Source organism: Onychomys torridus, chromosome 2, assembly GCF_903995425.1.
Source record: "Onychomys torridus chromosome 2, mOncTor1.1, whole genome shotgun sequence".
NCBI lineage: Eukaryota > Metazoa > Chordata > Mammalia > Rodentia > Cricetidae > Onychomys > Onychomys torridus.
This window is the reverse complement of record NC_050444.1, coordinates 73,775,256-73,800,344: the sequence shown is the minus strand read 5'-3', so window position 1 is coordinate 73,800,344 and position 25,089 is coordinate 73,775,256. Positions and strand designations below refer to the sequence as shown.

Sequence of the window (25,089 nt, the reverse complement as noted above, 5' to 3'; positions counted from 1 at the left end):
CTGTCTCAAAAAACAGGTAGCCAGTGACAGAGGAGGATACTGGACACTGACCTCTGGGCTCCACACATGTGAATGCACACATACACACAGAGAGACAGAAAAGAAATAGCACTTGCTCTGACAATGTTCCTCAGGCCAATACTGTAGTGATCTAATAGTTGGCCCAGAACAAAACAACAACAACAAACAAACTATCTCTATTAAGAGCAGTGATTTCAGAGGAGTCTAAAAAGGATAAGCACCCACAACAGATTCCCACTAAAGGAAAGCTTTCAAGCAGTATTTAAAATAACGCAAGAACAAAAATTTTAAAAAAAAAATGTGAATTAAGAGAAAAGAAATGTGAACCCAAAGACATGTTTATCCGTGTATTGAAACTAAGATTATCCATTAGTTTAAAAACAGGAACAGGATTGGAGCATATTTGGTCAAGGAACAATGTATAATATCAGAAGAAAAACACAATTTCCTTCAATTAAGTTCAATTATTTTATCTTGGAAGGAGAAATAACAAACTGAATATGAAGTCATGTAGAGTATATTTTACCTGATTTAAGTAATTTAGGCACTTTTCAAGACACCAAAGGCAGCAAATGCAGGATTTCAGCATACATCGTGCACAAGCATTTTCCTGGACAGGGGAAAAAGTAAAATAATTAACAAATGCACAAGTGAAAAAAATCTAATCATCACGCATGCAACTTCAACTGCTAGAAAAATAAAAATTTAAAAACCGCAATCTAAGTGTCAAAGCTTCCACACCCATTTCTTCCCTCTTTCAATACATTGGCTAAATCATTTTAAAACCAGTTCAAACCAGTATTTATTTGTTTACTGATGATTGCATATGTGGCAGAGTAAGGTAGAGTAAGGTTGCATCAGCAAGGGGTTTAAAAGCTAGCAAGACAAAAAAAAGCTAAAAAGCTAAGCACCGAAAGGTTAGAGTCAGAATGTGGCTGGTGGCAATGTGCTGTGAGAAGGGAAAACAGCAAGCGAACACTGTTTGTAAAAGGGAATCAGGTCTGGTTTCTAGGAAGAGGCAGATTTTGAGCTAAAGTAGGTTGAAATCTATGTTATTTCCAAAGTCAGGTAGGGAATTGCTATATTCTGGATAGGAACCCTATGTGAGCTGTAAGGATTATGCTGACTTTCTTGACTCTTTAGTCTTTCAAATGCTTCCTTTGTCATAGAAAAACCTTCGAGTTTGGTGATCATTTCATCCATCAGTTTTCACTTTTGTTGCCTGTGCTTTTCTGGTTTTTTTGTTTTTGTTTTTTTTTGTTTTGTTTTGTTTTGTTTTTTTAAAGCCTTTCCTAGATCAATGTCAAAGACCACTGTTCCCCATTTCTATCAGTTCAAGACTTACTGTTACACTCATTGACTTTCTGGTGCACAGTCACATAGTAGGGACACCTGACTAGACATGAGGGTTTGAATGTTCTGACCACAGAGATATGACAAACGGTGTGATGTGAGGTTTGGATGTGCTGAAGAGTCTGACTTGATTATTCAACAGTTTACACATATAGCAGAACAAGCTGCACCCCAGATGCATGGACAGCTATTATGGGTTCATTAAGACAAACTTCCGAAGAGAGAATGGGTAGTAAAAGCATCTCTAATTCAGTACACCTGGTAACCAGTGACTAGACAGATATTCCAGGATATGTGCAAGGTACAGGTGGAGACCAGAAGGAAGAACTGTGTGGTGGTATTGTGTTCCCCAAAATATTGTGCATGCTAATAAACTTATCTGGGGTCAGAGAACAGAACAGCCACAATATTAAACATAGAGGTTAGGCAGTGGTAGCACACGCCTTTAATCCTAGCATAGATCTACCTGGATCTCTGGGTGTTCAAGGATACAGCCAAGTATGGTGACTCATGCCTTTAATCCCAGAAAGGGAGCCTTTAATCCCAGGGAGTGATGGCAGAAAGCAGAAAGGTATATAAGGCACGAGGACAAGGAACTAGGCTGGTTAAGCTTTTAGGCTTTGAGCAGCACAGTTCAGCTGAAATCCATTTGGATGAGGACTCAGAAGCTTCCAGTCTGAGGAAACAGGATCAGTTGAGGAATTGGCAAGGTGAGGTAGCTGTGGCTTGTTCTGCTTCTCTGATCCTCCAGCATTCACCACAATAACTGGCCACAGGTTTGATTTTATTTTAAGTACCTTTAAGATTCATGCTACAGAGCTGGATCCCACTTTGTTCAGACTCTGAAGAAAACATGCAGGAGCTGATACCCTACTATGTGTAGAAATGAGGTCTGGCATACGCTCCCATGAAAGCCTGGCTAATCTACTCCTCACCCCACACCCCCTTACCTTTCCTTTGAGCTGACTGTGGATATACATTAGGATCATCCTTGGGATTTTGACTAGGGTGATAATGAAGGATCCTTTAGCCACAGTACCAAGGTGGTAACGAATAAGGCGGTTCACTGAAGCCAGAATAGGTGTGAATGGCAAATTCCTTTTATCCCTGTTTTAAAAATGACCAGAGAGATAATTAAAGCCTAGAACATGAAGGAAACACAAATATACATGGTCTGGAATCTAATGCAGCAGAAAACAAAGTAACTGTAGTATTATCTAGCTTCAGGATGAACGGCAAAGCAACCAGTGTTTTACATTGTGAAATGCCACAGAACCAGTTTCATTTCCCTATGGTTCCCGTGTGGTTCTGTAACTTCATGTCCTGTCACTTTAGATAAAACTGGGTTTTGACAGTTCCTGTTAATGAATATTTAAGGAATAAGTTGTATCATCAGAAAATAGAATTTAAAAAACAATCTACAGCTGGCCAGGTGTGGTGGTAGCACTTGGGAGATAAAAGCCAGGCAGATCTCTGTGAGTTCGAGGCCAGCCTGACCTACAGAGCGAGATCCAGGACAGGAACCAAAACTACACAGAGAAACCCTGCCTTGAAAAACACTAAATAAATAAATTAAACAAACAAACAAACAAACAATCTACCATTGGTAGCCCATTACAATAGACTTCTGTGTGGCTTATCCCTTTAGTTCTTAGCCCCGAAATTAGCAAGGGATCTCTCAACAGTTCTTCAGAGAGAAGAAGCAAATGAGGCTTGCCCTCTAACAGCTTTTTAAACCTGACACTCAACAAGGTTTACATCCCTACACAAGGCAGTTTAGGTTACACCATAGTCTGCTGCCCTGAAACAGGTTTTGAGACAATAGCAGGAAAGTGTGAGGAACAGGAATAATCAACCCCCCGGAATTATCCACTGCACCATTTTGTTACATTCCTTTCCAACCACTACCCTCCCTCCCCCACTCTTTTTTTTTAAACAGAAATGAAGTTGTGGCTTCAGTCACACTTTGTTCCCTTGTAGACAAAGTTTCTTGAATGAACTGGAGTTCTTCACAGTTAAAAAGTCTCACCTAGTAAAATAGTATGTTACCACGGCTCCTGCCACAGTCATCTGCTGACATGCAAGAATGAACTCACTGATCCAAATCAGGCCAACCACATGGTACCACCGCATGTACTGCAAAGGCCCAGAAATTTTGTACTCCACAAAACCTTCTTCGTTCAGAAGAGCGCTGCCTAGGAAAATGACAAGGAAGAAAAGAAACATTATGTAAAGCAAAAACCAAGACACACAGATAACAAACACATGGGATCAGTAAGATTTCCCAGGACAGGTGGCACTCCCAGGCGCAAGTACACCGGGCTCTTAGTCCTGGTCACTAAGGGACAGCAATCCTTATCACTTAAAACATTGTGAAATTAAACCTTACACAATTACACATCAGGCATTTGAGAAAGTGTTTAAACTGCTCCATTTAAATATAGTTCTAATTCCACTATCAGTTGTTTAGGCATGAATTTTCAAACACTTCAGTGCTTTTTCTTTTTGCAGGGTTTTATTTATCCAGTAATTATAGATCTAAACTATTAACTAAGCATAGAAATGAATGTTATGTTCACTTAGTGTGAGCTGACTGGGCAGAGATGTTTCACACCGTTTGCTATCTTTACACTCACTGCTCAGAATTAATGCCTGTGTCTTAACACTTGGTACTGAGTCCAGCTCTCAGTAAGTCAGTTTCCCTACAGAATCGTAGTCCAGGATGACTCTGGGCAGAGAAGCAACCGCAGAGAGGCTATGAATTCATCCATTCAGTTCAGAATGGATCCAAATATCTGAGAATTCACTTAAAATCCATGACCCTCTCAAAATTAAGAAGCAATTTTGGGTCTTAGCTGGTCTAGATGCAAATTGCTAAGACCTGCTAAAAATCACAAAGAGGGAATGAGTTACTGAAGATCACTATTATTGACCACTGGATTTGATGGCTACTGCATCTTTGTCAACAAATGGATGGAGAAGTGTGTCTACCTCTCTGGGCTGTGTGTGTGTGTGTGTGTGTGTGTGTGTGTGTGTGTGTGTATACATGTACTAGGGATCAACAGGTCCTCACTCATAGGCAAGCACTCCTCCACTGGGCCACACCCCCAACCCACTCTGATGACTTTAAATATTTGAGTACCACTTAGCGTCATGGGAAAGAGGAAGAAGCTGCATTTCTTCTTACCGGTAGTGCCGAGGAAAAGAAGTGTCATTATCCAGTATGCCCAAAATAAGACAAGAGCAAAAAAAGTCCAGAAGGGTTGGAAGACTAGCAGTGGCAAGTGTATGAAGACCTTGCCAGCCACATGGAACAAGGCGATGGTGAGCGCAACACGTTTACGCATGACCAGCATTATCAGGAACAAAATGACCTGTGTGGAGACAAAGACAGGGTTGTTTCTCTAAGCAATGAGAACAGAAGCTGCAGAGTAGGAAACATTTCTAACTCAACTTTTTCAACAGATTAAGATAGGAATTTTCAACTTTTCCTTTCCCCACTAACTACCAGTCAAAATGTATTGTGATTTAGCTCAGTGGTAGAGTGCTTTCCTAGCAAGTGCAAGGCCCTGGGTTCAAGCCTCAGCTTGGGGGGGGGGGGGGAGACAACAAATGTTGTCAGTCAGGACAAGACTTTTCATTTGCATAGCTATATGTCTATCATTCTGAGAAATGGTAAGAGAGCTATACGCATCACCTCAAAGCAAGGGAAGTATTTATTTGTAGTTCATCTCCTTTGCTGACTGAAACTCCTTAAGTGGGATCTGGAGCAGAATAGCTATTTGTCTATTTACAATCTCCACCCCTTCCCCAGAGAAGCTAACATAGACAACTACAGTTAAAGAAGCATGATTAACAAATATCTTTGGAACCAACATCTTTAGTGGCGTTATTGTTATTACTAGTCCTACTGATGCCCCCAAAATGAGATCACCCCTCATTTAACCATAGGCTAGTCAGTTGGATTTTACCATATAACAAATGTCTAAGTAGAGTGCACCTCACCTATATTTTCAATACAATATATACTGTTAAAAGGTAAGTTTAAAGGAAGTGGGGAAAAAAATGAATGCACATGTAAGAGGAATGATACTCTATTTCTTAATATACTATTCAAAAGTATAGGGAATTGCTTCTTAAAATGTAATTATCTTATAACAATAAGAAATATGTTATTAGCAAATGACAACATAAACATCCTAGGTGAAAATTATCTCAAAAAGCAGACAGGTCAGAAGAAACCATTGCATCAAAGAACACTCATCCATTAGAGAAGCCTCCAGCAGACTGGCAGTAAACTATGGGGCAGCAATACAAAGGCCAGGTGAGCTCCTGTTCCATTTAGGATCACCTGCTAACATGCATACAGCACCCTCAACTCACAGTGAACACTGTAGCTGAAATGGCATAGATGAGGAGGGCCCGCAGGTTGTTTTCAGCTATCTGGTGCTGTTCAGGAATAACACTTTCTTTGAGAGACCTTCTTTGCTTTGCATATAGCCACCATAGTACACCTGTGCCACCTGGAGATAAAAAACAATTGGGTTTGCAAAAATCAGCACAAGAAAATATGTAACATATATGCTCAGTTTTCAGGACCTACACGTTTTTAACACCATGAAAGGGACACAGTAACAAACCACTCAACTAGAAAGCATGCAGGTACAACTCTTTGGAAGCATAAAAGGAAAGTAGGTTTCACATTAAATATCTACAAATCCTTTGGTGTATCAAATAGACTTTCTTCCAATATAATCATCATTGACTATGAAGCTAAGGACAGAGCCAGTCACAACAGATAACCTCCAAGGGAATTCGTAACACCAATGCCGAGTCCCAACAGCCATACAGGATTAAATATTTGTACAGTGATTAAAGCAATGAATAAAGGGTGTGAAAGAGTAGTTCTCACCAAAGGTGGGAACAAAAGCAGGACACCTCTGATAGCAGTGGGTTCTGGGAATAAAGACCTTTTATCTCTAATGCTAGTTCTGATGTAAAAAGGAGAGTGAAGAACAAGGCAAACCTATTGCCATGTAACAGCTGAATTTTTGCTCAGTGCATTCATTGAGCGCCTCTCCACCAGGAACAGGGTAGTAAAACGTCCCTACTCTCTGCTGCTCACTGAGCTTACATAGCAATGAGGAAATGGAAATTGACAGGAAGTAAGTAACAACAGAACGTTAAATCTAAGGAGAAAAATCTAAGAAGGAGAATACTTGGTTTAGGAAGGCAGGCCAATTTATTAACACTGATAAGTAAGGCTTCCCTGAGAAAGATCAGCTTCAAAAGTAGCTAAGGAAAATGCACTCCAGGCAAAGGTCTAAGGCTCAGGTGAGACCATGACTAGTAGGTAAGTTCTTTCTCTGACCCTAAAGAGACCACTGGTCCATCCTAATGCAAGCCAGGAAGAAAGGCGTTCTGGAAGTACGAATGCAGAGAGAGCTGGGGACCAGAATACCTGTAAGAGTTAGTGGCTATGATAAGGAAGGGACATTCAAAGTAGGGTGTGGGGAATACAGTGACACCCGACAGATCTGTGAACCAAGGATGCTGCTGCTCACAGTAGGCACTGTGAATCTGTGCTAATACCTGTGATGATCCCTTGATAGTGGTGACCTAATTTATCCATTATAACTATTAAGTGGTCATTATAAATTTTACAAATTATAAAACTGAAGTGAGGAAAATTAAGTAATGTGAAAGACCATGTACACTAAATGATAAATGTAGATCACTGAAACTCCACATCTGAACATTAGACTCAAAAGGCTGGCAGGCAAAATGAAAACACAGCCAAGAGGAGGAGGCACAGATAGAATGGGACCAGAGTAACAATATCCCTGTCATCGCCAGACTGACTGCCAGTGGGAAAACGAACACCTATGGGGAGCACAGTCAGCATGGTGAACTCTTCCCAATGCAAAAGAAAACGACAAAAGTTAGAAAAGACAGTTTAGAAGATTATAAAATATTCACGGAATAAGCAATGCCCTTAAGAAAAAAGCCACTGGGATAGGAACAGTGACCAAATATAGAAACAAAAACACCTTTTCAGAGGTGGGAAAGCAGTCCCCAAAAATGTCAGGCAAGGATAGGAACCAGAGATCTTTTTCAAATCTTTAAATTATTAAGCCTACAGTAAAAAAAAGCATATAAAACTGTAAGGGATGAATCAGGCAAAGAAACAAAATGCAATATGGTCATTCTGAGATTTCTGGAGAAAATGCACAGGCATAAAGGAACATATGTGCCTCAACACAGTTCTATCCAATGAATCCAGAACATTCTGTGTCTTACACAGTTCCACCCAACGAATCCAAACTGTGCATGTAAAGATAAAGACAATACTTGATAATCAAGAATTAGGAAAATACAGAATCCATTAAGTCCCTCATGAATAAATCATCTGAATTCAGGTAATACAAAGGTGAACCAAATTATAAATTCAGAAAGGCTTATAGATACAGATCAGTAGTTCCAACTAAGACTAGTCCAAGAAACCTAACCTAAAATGCAGCTGTAAGTCTGGGGCCTTTCAAGACACAGGTAAATAAATTCTGAAGACACAGCATATAGAAATACGATTTTAAATTAAATTAAATTTAAATTTAATAACTTGAATGTAAAAGCTGGAATTATTTAGCAAAGTTTCAAGCACAAATGAGCAGAAGGGAGCAGGTGACCCAGGAAGTCTGGGGAATGTTATAGCTAAGGCAAGGGAAAAGCAACACACATCATTTCTGTCTTTAACTCTCACAGGACTAAGCAGTATATTACAAATAAACAAAGGTTACCAACTGCGGCAGTAGAACTATATTAGGTACAAAAGCAATGATGAAGTCTGTCAGAGAAAATGGTGTACACAGAAATGCTAGAGACAAGGAGATACAGAAAGCAGGTGGCGGCAGCAGAAACCAGTGCACCAGTCAGATTACAGACGTACTCGGAGAGACGCCATCAACTGGAGCTCTCAATGTTAACTAAATGCTGTGTATTCATGCACACGCACACAGAAAAGAGATGTGCTTCAAGTGCTAACCGGAGTGAAATGAGGAACTGAGAATATAATTATGACACCCCCAAGGCAAAAATAAACACTCATTCTGGAGAAGAAATAGCACAGGCAAATAAAAAGTTCATTTTCCTCTTTTGATTTCTATTTACTACCATGCAATTAGTCAGGTACAGTGAAAACAAAGAAGAAGAAAATCACTTACCAAGTGAACCCAGTATGACCAGAATTGTTAAGATCCACACAAGCACCCTCGATATATACCTGATAATCACCATCAAAATCATGGACAGAACTGCAGGGAAGACAAAGAACACAAAGAATATCATTTGAAAAACACAGAGAAAGACTTACAACTATTGCTTTTTCCTACAGGAATAGTTTGATGCTATTAGTTCATGACCATGATTTTGAAAAGAAAGGAAACAGGCTGCTATTGAAATTATGACTCACACACTTAAGTAACATCTCTGAAAACCAAACGTCCTAACTGTGTGGGTTATAAACTACAGAAAAGAATACATGCAAATGCACATAGCGACTCCACAATAACCGAGGCTACTGTGGAGTCACCAGCAGGAAGACAACAGACATGCAAACAGACATCAGCACAGGAGGTGTAGAGAGTGATATGTCATGACGGTGAACAAAACAAAAAACAACAACAACAAATAAAAAACTGTACCATGTAGCTGGATCAATTAGCGCTACTCTGCCCTGAGTAACCTATATCAGCTCAGGACAAATGTCATTAATTCTCAACAGACTAAATGGCATTTTAACATTGTCTAGTATTTTACATTTAACTCTATAACTCAAAGAGAGGGTCTGAGCCTATATAGTAAAATGTCCTTAAATCCGATAAAGCCAAATGCCCTGACTTCTTTTCTCAACTGACTGGAGAGCTTTTCCTCAGAAAAGAGCAAAGATTAGGTTGAGTTACTTAGCCAACTCCTTACCTATCCCAAACTAAATTCTTATGTGCCAAAATTATAATTAAAATGCTTGAAAAGGAGGGTAGTTCACCCTTGGGTGAGAAACATAATTCTGAAGTAACATTTTATAAATATTTATTAATATAAAGGCTCAATCTACAAACAAATGAGCAAAGATATCTGGAATTTATATTATACTCTTATGCCTCAAAGATATCCTAATAAAAATGGAGTTCCAATGAATTCACATTAGTGTTATTAATCTGAAACTTTGCATGTAGTTTTTGGTTTAAAGCACTCAACTATTTCAGAAAACCAAGTGATTATTATATCAAGTCATCATATTTCTTTGGGTCATTTGAAAAGCTGAATAAATGGTTAGGTTTGTGTCTAGGAATTTTACGGTACTACTTTTGCAATAAATATATAGGAATGAAGAAACAGATGGGAGCCCTTCGAATATCACAGAACTAGAATTTCATAAGGACAAGATTACTTTGAGTCAAGCACCAACTATGTAAAAAGAATACACTCTCTAATGACAGGAAAGCTAGAAATACAGCCTGCATCTTCTCAATGAATATAACTGCTATTAAACATACATAAATACTAATTTTACTTCTGCAATGGAATAGTTTGGTTGCTTCTAGCTTATGTCTCCCAGTTAAGAAGGAGTACAGACTCTGATATTTTCCTTATACACTTTTAGAATAATATAGGTATTTTTCATCCTGAAAATAAAATTGATTTTATTATCTAATTATTGACTAAATAATTCTGTGGCTAACAAGTGGAGATTTCTTAGTTTTTCCCAGCAAGGCAGTAAGTAATACTATGAACTATAGCAATAAAAATAAGATTACACACTTCAAAAGTAACTTGTGTTCTTAGAATATATAAGAGAGTACATAGCCTCTTTTATATATAAATATACCTTTGGAATCATATCTAAATCATGAAAAGGAGCCTCCTACTATCATTAAAGAGAATCAACGATGATTTAGTAACCAAAGTTTGGGGAAACAAGTCTTCAATGAAGGAAAAAAGAAGCGACGTGAGCTTCAGATATATACATATACATACTTTTATGTATATATTTACAACTATATGTCATCTGAAACAGTTACTTTGGCCATGGGCAGTCAGACATTTTACACGTATCCCCAGTTGTATGCATATTTTGGCTAAAGACAGAGCAGCCTTCTGCAGTACTACGAAACAGCTAAGAATGAGAAAAACGATTACCTAGTGACAACAAGCAAAGTCCCAATATAATTTCTTTGCTGGTCATTACTCCACTAATCAGCCTGTGTAAGACACTATTGTCACTGACAAAGGTGATCAGGACCTCTGCAAACTTGGCATAGCAGGAAATGTTCACAGGAGCACAGCGATGGAAGAATGGAATAGGCGCACTGGTGATACAAGAGAACAAAATCAGAAAAAAAATTACTCCTACTTACTATAAATGCCACGTCAAACACACAAATGAGAGGTGAGCATGGCCGCCATACACTCCACCCTCCACACGACGGGCGCTCAGTGCGGCGCACCATGAGGATGACTGCTGGGTGTAGAATGCCAATCTTACCAGAGCTTATCCGAGAGGGTGGAGTGCATATTCCAACAGAGGACACGACCCCCCACTTCCGAGCACACATACCACACATACACATAACACATGGAGAACTACCAGAAGCAAAACCAAGCACAGGAGACTCCTCAACTCTGCACATCCACCAGAGGCAGATGGCAACGTTTACAAGCATGTACTTCATTGAATGGACAAGGAGCTTTTGCCAAAAGCAACTTAAAAGTAAACATACACACATGCTTTTACACGAAATGGGCCACCATTAATAGAATGTTTCCTCTTTCAAAACATTGTAGGAAACCTCATATTAATAAAGGTGTTTAGGGCACAAGCTTACATACCCTCATATAAACAAAAGCATGCCAAGACATTAACAGACAGCAACTTAAAACGGCCATGAGAACTAATCTATAGAAATGTTTATAATACAGAAATACATGGGGAAATTACATATAATGTAATGGTGATATCTCTGCATAAAAGATTACACACAAATATGGGAACAACAAAACACTCTATTAAAAAGTGAAAAATACATGACTTGTTAGGGTTATGGAATTCTGCGCTGTTCTTTCCCTTTTCAGTGCTTGGAATTGAACCAGGGCCTCAGGCTTGCTAGACAATTGCTCTACTACTCAACTATATTCAAGTAATTTCTTTACTTTGTATATATTACATGTATGATATATGATGTGCACATGTCATATATAAATGATTATATGTGTCTAGAAAAAGGGAAAACAGCCAATGATTTAATCATTTAATCCAAGTTCCCATGTACTACAGCTGTGACTTGTGAGAGAACATAGGTGTGTATAAGCCATGATTTGAATCTGACTTGTAATAAACATGGACCTGCTTCAACTTCTGAGAGAATACATATATACACATCGAACCAATGACAATACTGTGAACCAGAGAATGTCAGGATTCCAGGAAAGCCCATACATATAAACACACATGGGTGAATTAAGTTAAAATTTGGCCATCTTTTTTTTTCCTAAGATTTATTTATTTATTATGAATACAGTGTTCTGTTTGCATGTATCCCTGCAGGTCAGAAGAGGGAGCACCAGATCTCATTACAGATAGTTGTGAGCCACCATATTGGTGCTGAGAATTGAACTCAGGACCACTGGAAGAACAGCCAGTGTTCTTAACCTCTGAGCCATCTCTCCAGCCCAAAAATTTGGCCATCAACACAAACCTCACACCATTGGAGCTGATTGTCCAGGGGTAGACAGGGGCAGGTCTAATATAACATACTAGCCTGGACTAGAGAGCTGTAAATTTGTTCTCATTCTTAAATATTGGCCTACCTGGTGGTTAAGATTACATGGCTGGGCATCAAACTTTAAGGCTTCTGGTCTTAGGAAAACAAACTGACCTGAAACAAAATGCTGTCTTTGTTTCTTTCCTCAAAAAAATTTTCCCTTTTCAGTCAGAATGAGTGGACTGTTTTCATTAAATGTTGGTAAATGAACACTAATGGCAATAAGCAACATCATCCATACTACCAAACTTCATGAAGCAGAGTATCCTTAAAGATGATGCCTTACCTTAGTTACTTTTCAGTAAAATGTATCCAAAAATGATACAACAATATAACAGGAATATTCATCTTTTTAAAAACCCATCTCTATGTACCTGTATTGTATTTGTATACACTTCTAAAATGACATTAAATGACCTCCCTACAGTCAATGCTAAAGATCTAATGCTTTTTTTTTTTTTTTTTTTTTTTTTTTTAAATTGCAGGAGGCTAGAATATTATGAGCAATTGGTTTGTTTTTTGGGTTTGTTTGTTTTTTTTAATTTTTTTTTTTTTTTTTTGGTTTTTCGAGACAGGGTTTCTCTGTGTAGTTTTGCACCTTTTCCTGGAACTCACTCTGTAGCCCAAGCTGGCCTTGAACTCACAGAGATCCACCTGCTTCTGCCTCCCGAATGCTGGGATTACAGGAGTGCACCACCACTGCCTGGCTAGCAATTGTTTTTTGAACAAACATTATATCATTAAAGATGAGAAAAGGTATCAAATTACACAACACTTTTAAGTGAAATGGATCTAGTTAGAAATACTATAAGAATTTAAATGGATTAGCTATAAATCTTGAAGTCAAGGGAAGCTGATTTGGGGCAGATGCCCTTAAACTGATAACTCTGTTATAAGGTACAGGTTTTCTTTTTGCTAATGTTGTCTAGAGAGATGCTCTTTCTGTGAAATCAGTACCTCTGTCTAAGCATGCATCCAATTATATATATAAACTCAAGGCTGGCTCTGCATCTTTAAAACCCAAATGTTCTCTGCTCTGCAGCCATCTGCATCTCTACCCTCTATGTGTACTGGCCTGTCATCTCTTACTTAGCTTCAGCTGAACTCATTTGCCCCCACCTTTACCCTGAAAGGTCCTTAAGGCCCCCTTTCCTCTTTGTTTTCTTGTTGACAGTATCCACGAGTTTCCTTGACCCTGCATACTCTTTATTTTTTTCCCATCAGGTATCAGTTAAAGCCCTAATTCTCCTGACACTGCAGTTGCAAGCCATTGTCTTTCTGAGTTCTCTTCTCTTTGCTGGAAGGGTAGCACAGGGTTCTGTAAGTTGCTTCATATCATTGGCAACACCACTGTCACCCAAGAGCTCACCCATGGGACAATGATTTCAACTCTCAGCAGCAGCACAGCCAGGATGGCCCCTGTTTACTTTCCTGTGAGTTCAGACTAAGAGAGCAGCTTGAAAAGGGAAGGACTGGACTTTTCAAATCCCAATCCTTCCTTAGGAAGAAATGTTGAGTGAGGTCTGCTCTGACCTTTTCCTTTCAAGTCTCTTGGCCAACTCCAAAGCGTACTTTTGTAAGTACCCCTCAAAGAACTGGGGCAAAATAACAGTAACTTTTTCCCCTATAATTTACTGTATATTAATTAAGAAATACTTCTAAATTTAAAAGTATAAAAATACCAAAACCTGGTTAATTCCTTTGTCTAGTTAATAGTAAAGGCCTGCTTTTCGCTAAAACAAACAAAAGATAAATAGGAAAGAACTTATGGATCCATTACTCAAAATAGTTAAATACTTAGCTATGACGTAAAAAGCACTGGAATCCCTTACCTGCCTGCCTGCCTGCGTTTCCCTCTCTCCCTCCCTTTCTTCCTTCCTCCCTCCGCCCTTGCCTCCCTGTGGAAATCAGGGCCATGAGCTATGGACTCTACCACTGAACTACATTCCTAGCCTTGCTGCTGTTGTTTGGTTTCTGATACACAGTCTCACTCTGCAGTCCAGGCTAGCCTCAAACTCACAGCAACCTTCCAGTCTGAACTTCCCTAGTGTCTGAAACTATAAGTTGTTTATAAGGCACCATATCAATTTTGAATTCTTTTTTTAAAAATTAGTTTATTTAAATTTTTTATCAATTAAATTTGTTCTTTGACAATTTCATCCTTGAATAAAATTCATTCATTTTACTCTCACAGAATTCTTTTGAGTACTTCTGACATCAAAATACTTGTATTATATTTTACTGTTTAACATAATGAATTCAAAATGAATTACCTCATTTCACATACCAAAACACTTCTGAGAACATGGCATAGGAGATCATGTTTGCACTACTGTCTAGCCTATATGACCTAGCCTGTGCTTCTTAATGAAGAGGGCACACATAAAGAATTTTCTTTACAGTAAGTTTATCTTTTTTCAAAGCCACAGATGAATGCATCTTGAAGAGGCCAGTGTGGCTCCTGTAGGTCATGGCATTTTACATTACTGAAATATTGGTCAACAAGAACAAAATATATCTCTAACAAGTCTTTTAAAGGCTTAAGATTGAGTTAGCCAATCACGTAAACTATGTGTTAACTTGGCACTGCTCACCTCCCTTCTGAGTCCTGACTATCACAGTGAATGAGCTCTCCCTAAAGCATGTCACACAGAACCCAGTGACCTGGGTCCATGTCCTTCGTGAGAGAAGGCAGGGATCAATATCTCAGTAACAATAGTATATAAAAAGCAGGAAATAAGTCAAGAATCTAGCAGTTACAAAAAGTGCTTCTTGTCCACTTCATTTTACCTTTTTCTCTTCTTTCTCTTTTATACACTCCAGAAACAACAACTGTTACAGAAATCCTCTAAGATCCAGACTCAAATTCTGGCTCAGTAATGACTGTGTGACTCATGTTCCCTCATCTTCCATGTTCCTCATCTACAAATTAGGGGCAAAATCTGCACAGGTTTTGTGAGGGTTGGATGAGATAATACATATGAGAGACAGGATGTCGGTCAGCACACAGTAGGTGATTTGTTGAGGGTCTGATGATATAATATATATGAGAGATCGTATGTTGGTCAGCACACAGTAAGTGAGTTGTAAATATTAATTCATCCACCAATGTTCCACTTGAAAATATGGTTAGGTAGTACTTTGTTTTGATGACTAATTTCTCACCTCGGTGTCACATTACTACTTACCTAGCACCTAGCAACCTTTCTGGTATCCAGTGGCCCTTGAGGATTGCCCTTGCACTGGGTATTGTCAGGGTTGGTCCCTCACTCCTGAGTTCATTCTGCACTGAAGTCCTAGTCCTAGGGAAACTTTATATGCTCTGTGGAATAACTCACGTTCTTTATATTTCCTGTAAGTTAGTACATTAGTTACCCTGAGGGTAGTTTTTTTTTTCCTGCCACTGCCACACTATATGATTTGTTTTGCCAGACTAGCAAGTTGGCAAATGTCTTTATAACATTAATAGTGTGTTTATCTGATTTTGGTCTGCAATAAGAGAAAGCCAAAGCAGTTTTTTGTGTGTGCAGTTTTAAAAAGAAATATGTTTCCAGCCATAGGTGAACACCTTAATCTCTGTTGATTCAAGGCCAGCCTGGTCTATTTAGTGAGTTTCAAGATGGCTATGTAGAGGGACCTTCCCTAAAATACCAAGAAGAAAGAAATATATTAAGTACATTTTTAGGGTTTTTTAGTCTTTGGACTCTGCCCTTGGCCACACTATTGAGGCACCCTAAAGTGGTGCCTTCCATGGGCCACGTTTGTCTATGAAGCGGGGAGGCTCTGCTTCTCCTTGTGTTTATACTTTTGTGTTTACAGTTTGGTTGTTGAACTGATGAGTTGTATGTCCAGTGGGTAAACTTGTAGCTGATTTATACTGCCATCCTTTGCTCACCTTGTTTTTTACATAGTCATGCTGAACTCAGGTCAATTTCTACTGTTATTTGAAATAAACTCAGTATAACTTGCCACGTTTTAAAAAAAAAACAAAAAAAAAGAGGCACCTAGACAAGCTAACCGACTGAGAAACTGGCTGCAGTCATTGTTGTCTTCCCTGTCTGCATGCAACGTCGCTGCAAGCATACAGGTGGCGCCTGTATATCACCACTCCACTTGGCATTTCACCCAGGAGGTGGGAATCTGGATAAACTGTTGCCTTTCCTTGCCATTTGCTTTTAAAACACCAAAGCTCTTGGGCCATCTGACTTTTAAAGCGCTAGTGATGTTTTACTGCAATTTAGTTTATAGTTGCTTTTGCTGAGGTAGGGACTGTCATCATCAGATCTCTGGGTGCCCAGGAAGACCTGGGCAAAGGGAAGGGCTCTAGAAGTAGGGAGAGAGAACGCTCCCCAAGCTGGGTACCAAGAACAAAATGGACATTTAACACCTATTATCTTAAGCCTTGAAACAATTTTGTGGACATTCCCATTTATTCAGAGACAAATTAGATTTTCACATAGGTTAGGAGATTTGCTCCAGCTGATAAACAGAACAGTGGGACAAAGTCACCCACAGACCCATACATTTTAGGTCTTTCTTCCCGAATAGTGTTGAAAACAGCCCTTCTCCTTCATGTCTATTGACTTTCAATTTTGATTTTCAGAAGCAGCTTGACAAGACTGAAAGAGCTGGAAATCATTTTTACTGATGTGTCCTTTTTCTATTTTCCAACAGAATAATTCAAATTCAAGTCTAGAAGTCACAACTTGTTTGAACTCAAAGTTCATGCTGCTCTGTCCTAGAAGGATGCTATGTTCCTAGGAGCGAGGGGATGAGGAGATGTCAAAGGAGAGAGAAGGATCAGCAATTAAAAGAATTTCCTGCTCTCCTATAAATTCAGTTTCCCACACTCACATCAGTACTCCATTTCCAGGGGATCCAACATGTTCTTCTAACTTCTGCAGACACCCACCTACGCCTACATACATATTTAAATGGGACTAGTAACTGTGGCGCACACTTTCAGTCCCAGCACTTATAAGGCTGAGGCAGGGGAATCTCTAAAAGTTCCAGGCCAGCCTAGTCTACACAGTAAGTTTCAAGCCAGCCAGAGCTACATAGTGAGACTCTGTCTAAATTTTAAGATAGATAGATAGATAGATAGACAGACAGATAGATAGAGGATAGATAATAGATGATAGATAATAGATAGACAGACAGGCAGATGATTGATAGATAGATAGATAGATAGATAGATAGATAGATAGATAGATAGATAGCCATCCAGCTAACCAGAAACAGGTGTTGCCCAATATGGCAAGATCAGAGTTTGGGGGTAAGGATTGTGATATGAGCTACATCCCCATCCACTCACAATTATGTAGGAGCAAAGCAATTTCATTCCCATTCCCAGAACTAATTAAAAAAAAATAATATGTTTTAGCCTAGAAAGAATATTCAAAATATACCTTAAAAATAAATTTTAGCAGTTGGGTAGACATGCACATAAAATTCTTTTTCTCTTCTCCATCAAGGAGCTATATCTCTAAGACAGGGTTGACTACGTTGCTCAGGTTAGCCTCAAACTTGCTACTTAGCTCAGGCCTTGAACTTGAGTTCCTCCTGCCTCCGCCTCTTAAATATCTAGGATTACAGGCCCAGACCACCAGGCCCAGCTCTGCTTGTTTTTATAGTAGTGAATTTTCTGCAGTGACTGGATCCCAAGCACCTCTTCTGCCTCATTCCTGCAGCCTCCTCAGCAGCCTTCACTCCCATTTTACGAACATAATCTCCTGAGTAGTTGGCGTAAGGCTATGATTTTTAAATCCTTTCCAAGTTTCTTCTAAAACAGTCCCTTTACTTTTATGCCTAAAGGCTTTCAATTTTTATTTTCAATTGCAACTTGACAAGGCTAAAAGAGCTAGAAATCAATTTGACTGCTGTGTCCTTTTTGTACTTTGCAAAAGAAAATTTAAAATTCAAGTTAATAAAGCCCAAGCTACAGCCTAAGTAATCCTAAAGTCAACATGATCTGCTTCCATGTTCTCAAATCTCAAATTTTTCACTTAATAGCCTAATATAATATACTGAGATATAAAAGTGACAGCTACTTATTTTTAAGAGGTTTCCTATGTCACACTGCTAGAAAGATAAGATATTTCAAAGTATATGCATGTCCAAACATATGCACACACATATACAATTTTGAGAACATACCATATAATGCTTGAGTTTGTATCTTAAGGAATAAAAAAAAAAAATCTATGTATCATGTTAATGTTTGCTTTAATTCCAAGTACTCTTCTTCAAGGAACATTTCTTCATCTTTGGTCTATTACATGTAGTTGATTTTTAATAATAAATGTTTGCTAAATAAGATTATGGACAAAACCTGGCAAATAGCCTAACACTGAGAATACACCTGAAGAATAGAACCTAAATAACCTGTGGAGAATAATCATTCATATGCTTTTAAAATACAAAGTAAGTAAATCATTTCAGTAAGTACTACTAAGATCAACTTCTATAGGAACAGTGAGAACTGGCTTCTAACTTTATTGCAGATTTGACAACAATTCAGTAATTTTGTATACTTAAAAAAAATATGGACTGCAAATAAAAATATCAAAAAGCTCCTGAAAGAAATTCAAAATATCTGAGAACAAGAGAACCTGTTTGTGAGTACATTTTTTAAATATTAAAAAAAAAAAAAGTTGTCATGTCTATTCCTGCTTTTAAATCTTGTTATCAAAGTAATGGCCCCGGCAACAGGCATCATCAATGGCAGTTTCTCAGAACAACACAGTGTTGAGTTACCTATGAAAACAAAGGCTATACGTTAACAACTGTGCAATTAAATTTACCTGGCTGGCACTGGGAGTTTGGGGCAACGCTCAGATTTTGAAGACAAAGTGTATTCAGAAGGCTTTATGTTGTAGTCGCACAGTGCGGAGCCTGTTGAAACAAAGTCACATGTTAGCTAGTGGAGCAGTCTGGACAAAGTCTCAATTGTTTGTCCTTAACTTTAGACATTAGTGCTAACAGACCATTTCTGTCATTAAAAACGTTGTAAAAAAAAATCACTTAATATAGACTATGAATCATCTATGTATACTATGAATCATTTAAAAGAGTTTTCTCTGAAATGACCAATAATTTAATGTATTTTAGGCACAAATTTTAATTCCTAAAACCTTTATTAACTGCTATGTCAGGTTCTCTACCAGTTGAGACACATATAACACTTACTATAAGCCTATGGAATGGGCATTAGGATACTTACAGACTAGGAGATAAAGAAACTAAAAACAGAGGCAATTGGTAGAAGGGCTGGGATTAATTAGGCACCAGACCACTACTACAAAGCCTGCAATCCCCTGTGTGAGTGCCTCTGGTTCATGTATTTTCCATTACTAAAACTGAATAAACTGTACACAGAACTGCATGCAGGTAGGATATCTTTTTTTTTTTTTCTTATTTAAAAGGCATGAACCATTCCCAATTATAAATCACTGAACAAACTGATAAACTGGTAAGTGATCTCCAGTTTCCAGACAGTTTATTAATCGCTCAAATCCAACTTTTGATTGACTATAGAAAGAGCTTTCCGATTATATGACTAATACTTATCTAAATAATGCTGAAAATTAAGAATGACAGAGTCCACTGAATTTAGTATAGACAATCTTATGGAGCTGCGATTATTTTTGATATAGTGACTCCAATACAGGAAGGTCCGTTGTACAGCAACAACAGATGCCAGTGTGTGAGGAGCAGGCGGTTGCTTTGGTTTTGCAGAGTATCTATTGCATTATACCCATAAACTATTTGATTAACTGAAATTTCTACCAGGTTTCTAAGTTAGCAAAATATTCTATTACTAATACAAACAGAAAAGCTTTCATTTGTATAATGAATGATAATGAGATCTTACACTGTACTACTATGGGAAAAGCTCAAAATATATTGTGAGGCCAGAGTGGTCAAACTAAACACTGGGTTAATTTTGGAAAAGGCACTTGATCATATCTCAAGGAGATGGAGAGGATTATATAAAAACATATCCTGGTTTGTTTGGGACAAAATTGGGAGTGAGTTTATTTAACTTTTATCTTGTTTCATCAATCAAACAAATTGTTTGAAATTTCCAGAAAGCAATAAAACAGAAGCAATGCTGTCTGACCCCAGCAAACTATCTGGTAAATGTTTAAATATGAGGGTCATAATAACATAGTTACCAAAATATAAAGAGGATGTATTTCATGCAAAGATAAGTAGTTGGACAGTGCAAAACTATTCCTAAAGATACTTTAAAGTTACACAGCACATGGGTTAAGCATATGCTGGGTGCTAACATGCTCTCCTTGCATTTTTGAGACTCTAGATTTGATCCTGAATACTTACGGGTGGTGGGGAGAGTAAAAAATTAATATTAAGTGCATAACTCCCCTGAAAGTATTGTCTGTCAGGTCTTAAACTAATGCCAGCAAGTTCTATTAATTGCAACTTTGGAGGAAACTAGACAGCAACCGAATACTTTAGACTAATCCTAAAATAGCTAGAAGTCCTATCGAGAAATACTCATTAAAAAACAAACAAACAAAACCTGTGCCAACAAGTGCGGAAAACCCAATGTCACTGCGGACTTCTTGAGCATAACTGTCAACATTTCTTTCAGAGATCAAGATGGAATAAACATGCAAAATTATCAAGGCACTCAGCAAAGTACTTTGTGCTGTGTCCCTGCTCCTCAACACACTGCTCCATCGGAATTCAATGAGTACAGTCTCCACCTGATTGGTGCCTTCCTTCCTTTAGAGAAGAAGGTCACCAGGTGCAACGAGGCTCATTTTATAAATACTTTCCCCGAGTAATTCTCAGTGAACGGATAACAGCTTCATCGCCAATGGTCTGCTGGGATTTAGGCCAGCACTGAGATCCTGTACTGAATACACGAAAGGGAAAAAGTCCTTCATAACATGTTAGTGGCAACAATCAGTCCTGAGAAACGTTCACTGCCTCCTGCTCAGAGTTGATAGATGAAGAAGGTGCAAATGCAGGGGAAAACCCTGCAATGCAAACATTTTACAGTTGCTTTTCTATTCACTTTATGCATGAAAGTACTTTCCGTGGGCATTTTAAAGGCAGCACCTGATTCTTACTTTCTTTACAGCAGAATTATAAACAAGGCCTACCACAAGAGGTTTACACCCAAGGAGTCAGACACACAGGGTTTTTTAAATGCAAAAACAGGCTTAAAAAAAAAACAAAAAACCCACGCTTGAATAATGAAAAGTCAAAAACTAAAAACAAAAGCTAATTTAAAGCACACCAGAGGCAATCCATACAACTCAGCCAGTGTTATTCAAAAGCTATCCAAGTGAGAGATTTCAGGAGCCTGACTTAGGGTATACAAACATTTATCATGGTAAACACTTACTATCACCCCCTGAGAATGGTTAACTTCTATGATATTTCAAATGTCTTAAAATATTCAATTATTTATTCTTTGGTTCAATTTTGGTTATATCAACCCTATGAAGTCTTTTATTACTACACTCTAGAAGCTGAGGGAGAGAGGGAGATGAGAGAGGAAAAGAAAGAGAATCAGGGAGCTGTTTACAAATACAATTCTCTTTTCTTAAGCCATTATGTTTTTGTTATTTATGATAATCATAACCAGACAAATATTCTATAAGGTCCCATGCCAAAATATGCTTCATACATCATCCATCCATCCATTTGTCCGTCTATTCATCCATCCATCCATCCATCCATCCATCCACCCACCCACCCACCCACCCACCTTCCACAGATATCTAAAAAACCATTTGTTTGGAGAAAACTTATTTCCAATACCCATTCTTCCATACACTTTAACCTGGTTATAGTTCCCCCACCCTTGATGACCTCAGAGTGAAATATATCTTTATCTAATTTTTTTCCTTCATACAATCGCAGCTGGTGAAGACACGAAGCCCTGTCAGTGAGTCCTTCCCACGTTAGCTTCAATCTTCATGGTCTGCTGGGCCATTTTCAATGTCTCCCAAAGGGCTTTTCTCCACCTACCACATGACCCTCAGGAGGGTCTTTAGAAAATGCAGGTTCCATGTTTTACACCCTCAGCCTCAGGATAAAACTCACACTCCTTGAATTCGAGGCCTTTCTAAAGCAGGACTGTAGCTCCAAGCCCAGCCTCACTTCAACCCTCGCTGTTCAACGTCTCCGGGCCTTTGTGTGCATCTGCCCGCTCCTTCCGCTTGAGCTGTCCTTTGCAGACTATGTTTCGGAGTCAGGTCCTGCTAAAGTCGGAGCAGAGTTTCAAACTAATCAAACACCAACTCCTTCAAGTCTTCTCTGATCCACCCAGGAAAGAGATTTGCCACTTAGCTCCACTACAGAACACAACATCTTCTTTTGTAATTTTCAACCTACCATCTCTGTTTTCAAAAGATGAGCTCTTTGAGAATTGTGATCCATTTCCTAGTGGATAGGTGAAACTAGAAACTATATTCTTAGGGCATGATATTACATACAATATTCATGTGCCTTTCACTACACACTATAGAACTAGTTTCTCAAGCCCAGTGGTGGTGCCACACGCCTTTAATCCCAGCACTCAGGAGGCTGAGGCAGGCAGAACTCTGTGAGTTCAAGGCCAGCGTGATTTACAAAGAGAGTTCTAGAATAGCCTGGGCTGTTACACAGAGAAACCTGTCTTGAAAGACCAAAAACAAACAAACAAACAAATAAATGGAACTAGTTTCTCAGTCGTGGTATCATAGCATGTTGTGGCAGACGGTTTTGGTTATGGAGGACTGTCCTACACAATGCCGCGGTTCACCAGCACCCTTGGCCTCTGCCTACTAGATTCCAGTAGTTCCCTCTAATTCCTTGCTCAAGCAACAACCAGAATGTGTGCAAACACTGCCAAACTTGTCAGGCAGCACCATTATGGTGTGAGCAATGGACCCAACCCCAAACTACCTAAATTAAAGATACAGCATAGAGGCAATATTTTGGGAAATGGTATTTTGCCTCAAATTGCATTTACCACCACAGCAATCTTTACAAGCATTAAAATATGAAAAATAGACCCCCCCAGAATGATTTAGAAATTTGTACTGAATAGAAAAAAAGTTTCATATATGGATCTGTTTTCATTATGAAAATCAAATTCTATTGGCTATGAGAGCTCATGAATTTAACTTTCTTTTTTCTAATTAGAAAATATTGTGCATTTATATTCTGGCAAAATAAAAATCACTTCCTCCAATTTCAATCTCTAGTAATCCATGAAATGTGGGGACATATTTACCATTCCTAAGAAGCACTATCCATAGAAATTAGCCATTGGTATCACCCTGTCAACCATGTGTGGCATATGGTAGGTATTCAGCAAATATTTGCTAAGTGAATTTTTAATATCTACATTTGAGATTTCTTGGTAATGTGAGAACAAGAAGTCTGATCCTGCTGGACTACAAGCTTCTTTAATATGGGACTATAATATGTATATCTGGTGCATACTTAATGGATATTAATTATTTGAGCGAAGGAATTAATTGAAATTTTATTATCAACTGTAAACATTTTTTTTTCTTTTCTAAATGATCAAGCATCCTGGTCTCTGACTTGGAAACAATTAAATCATTTGCTAGAGCAGATCACCGTATTCATTTATACACATCATCAAGTCTGACCTTCTGCATCACTATGTAAAAAACAATCTATACTAACTGTGTGCTCTAAATTATGTTGTTACTTTGCCTGGAGGGAAAGTACACTGATCTGATGCTGACTGTAAACTTAACAGCCAATAACAATCAAAAGGCTTATTAGTATTCACGAGCAGTAAATTTTATCTAAATGTCATATAATTTGTTAAAGTTTTTAATGGCAAAACAATAATCATTCTGAAATCACCACTCAACACTGCTGTCCTCAAAATGTGTCTATGACCCAAACAGCAGGTCATAACATCCTCAGAATTACAGGAAATATTGTACATCAGAGAAGCACTCTTAAATTGTAGTGCTTTTTTATATACTGTAAATGAGATGCAAACAAGGGGGGAAAATCCTGCCACAGTTTGCTATTATGTTAGGCAAGGCAGAATATATATAATATGAAAGAGAGTAATGAGAATGATAATAAATGTCCCATGTGAACTATTGCTAACAACTGAGGATGTGTGGTCTACCTGTCATTTATAGAAAAGACGTTCATTTCTAATCCACTTGTTAAAAATAAGCTAGAAAACTATGTAAAGCGTCTGGTACATAGCACACAGTAGGAATCAATAACTGGTATGCTGAAGCAAAACACATGGCTTCAGTCAGTCACTAAGACCCAGATGCTGGGACTGAGCAATGCGGCCAGAGATCGTGGGCCAGAACTGGGGAAGAGAAGAGGAGGAAGAATTGCATGAGCAAGCACCATGGCCTTCCTTGTCACCTGCCATGGTCTGCCTGGGTTCAGCTGAAATCTCACAGAAAACCAAAGCTAGTGTCAGAAGGAGTGTAATAATTCATCAATGATGTACACGTTATTTTTTTTGCTTTTAAAAATCCTAAGAAGAATGGAAAGAAAACCGTTCACCAGAAACTGGAAGGAAGGAAAGTGGGGGTAAGATGGAATTCACACCCTGCTTAAATAAGAACTCAGATGGGAGCTCTCACCAGGCGGTTTCAATTTTCTCTGTAGGACATAAGGTTGGGAAAGAGACGGAACAAGAGGGCTTAAGGGAAGAAAAGGGTTAGATAATCACTTGGAGAGGGTGTAGAAGAGAGATAAATGAATGAAGTCAATGATTTAGATGAATTTTTTAAAAAACTGATTTCACAGCTATTCTGGTTAGCTCGGAGCTAAGCAATTTACCTGCTGGTGGCAATACTCATGGATACAGAATTGAGGATAAAGAATGGAGAGGAGGAGAAATTATGAAGTGGCAATAGAG

At 38.5% G+C, this 25,089-nt stretch overlaps 1 protein-coding gene across 3 annotated transcripts in view; it reads right to left on the bottom strand.

Annotated features, from left to right (window-relative positions):
* Positions 1 to 25,089, bottom strand: part of Slc44a1 (solute carrier family 44 member 1) — a 183,540-nt gene that overhangs the window by 73,356 nt on the left and 85,095 nt on the right. For all 3 annotated transcript variants that reach the window (XM_036177207.1, XM_036177208.1, XM_036177209.1), the window contains exons 5-12: positions 18,995 to 19,085; positions 10,570 to 10,739; positions 8,595 to 8,684; positions 5,758 to 5,897; positions 4,562 to 4,748; positions 3,404 to 3,569; positions 2,325 to 2,481; positions 548 to 631 (exon numbers count right to left, since the gene is read on the bottom strand). In XM_036177207.1, coding sequence (XP_036033100.1) covers positions 548 to 631; positions 2,325 to 2,481; positions 3,404 to 3,569; positions 4,562 to 4,748; positions 5,758 to 5,897; positions 8,595 to 8,684; positions 10,570 to 10,739; positions 18,995 to 19,085 — 1,085 coding nt within the window. The remainder of the gene's footprint in view (positions 1 to 547; positions 632 to 2,324; positions 2,482 to 3,403; positions 3,570 to 4,561; positions 4,749 to 5,757; positions 5,898 to 8,594; positions 8,685 to 10,569; positions 10,740 to 18,994; positions 19,086 to 25,089) is intronic.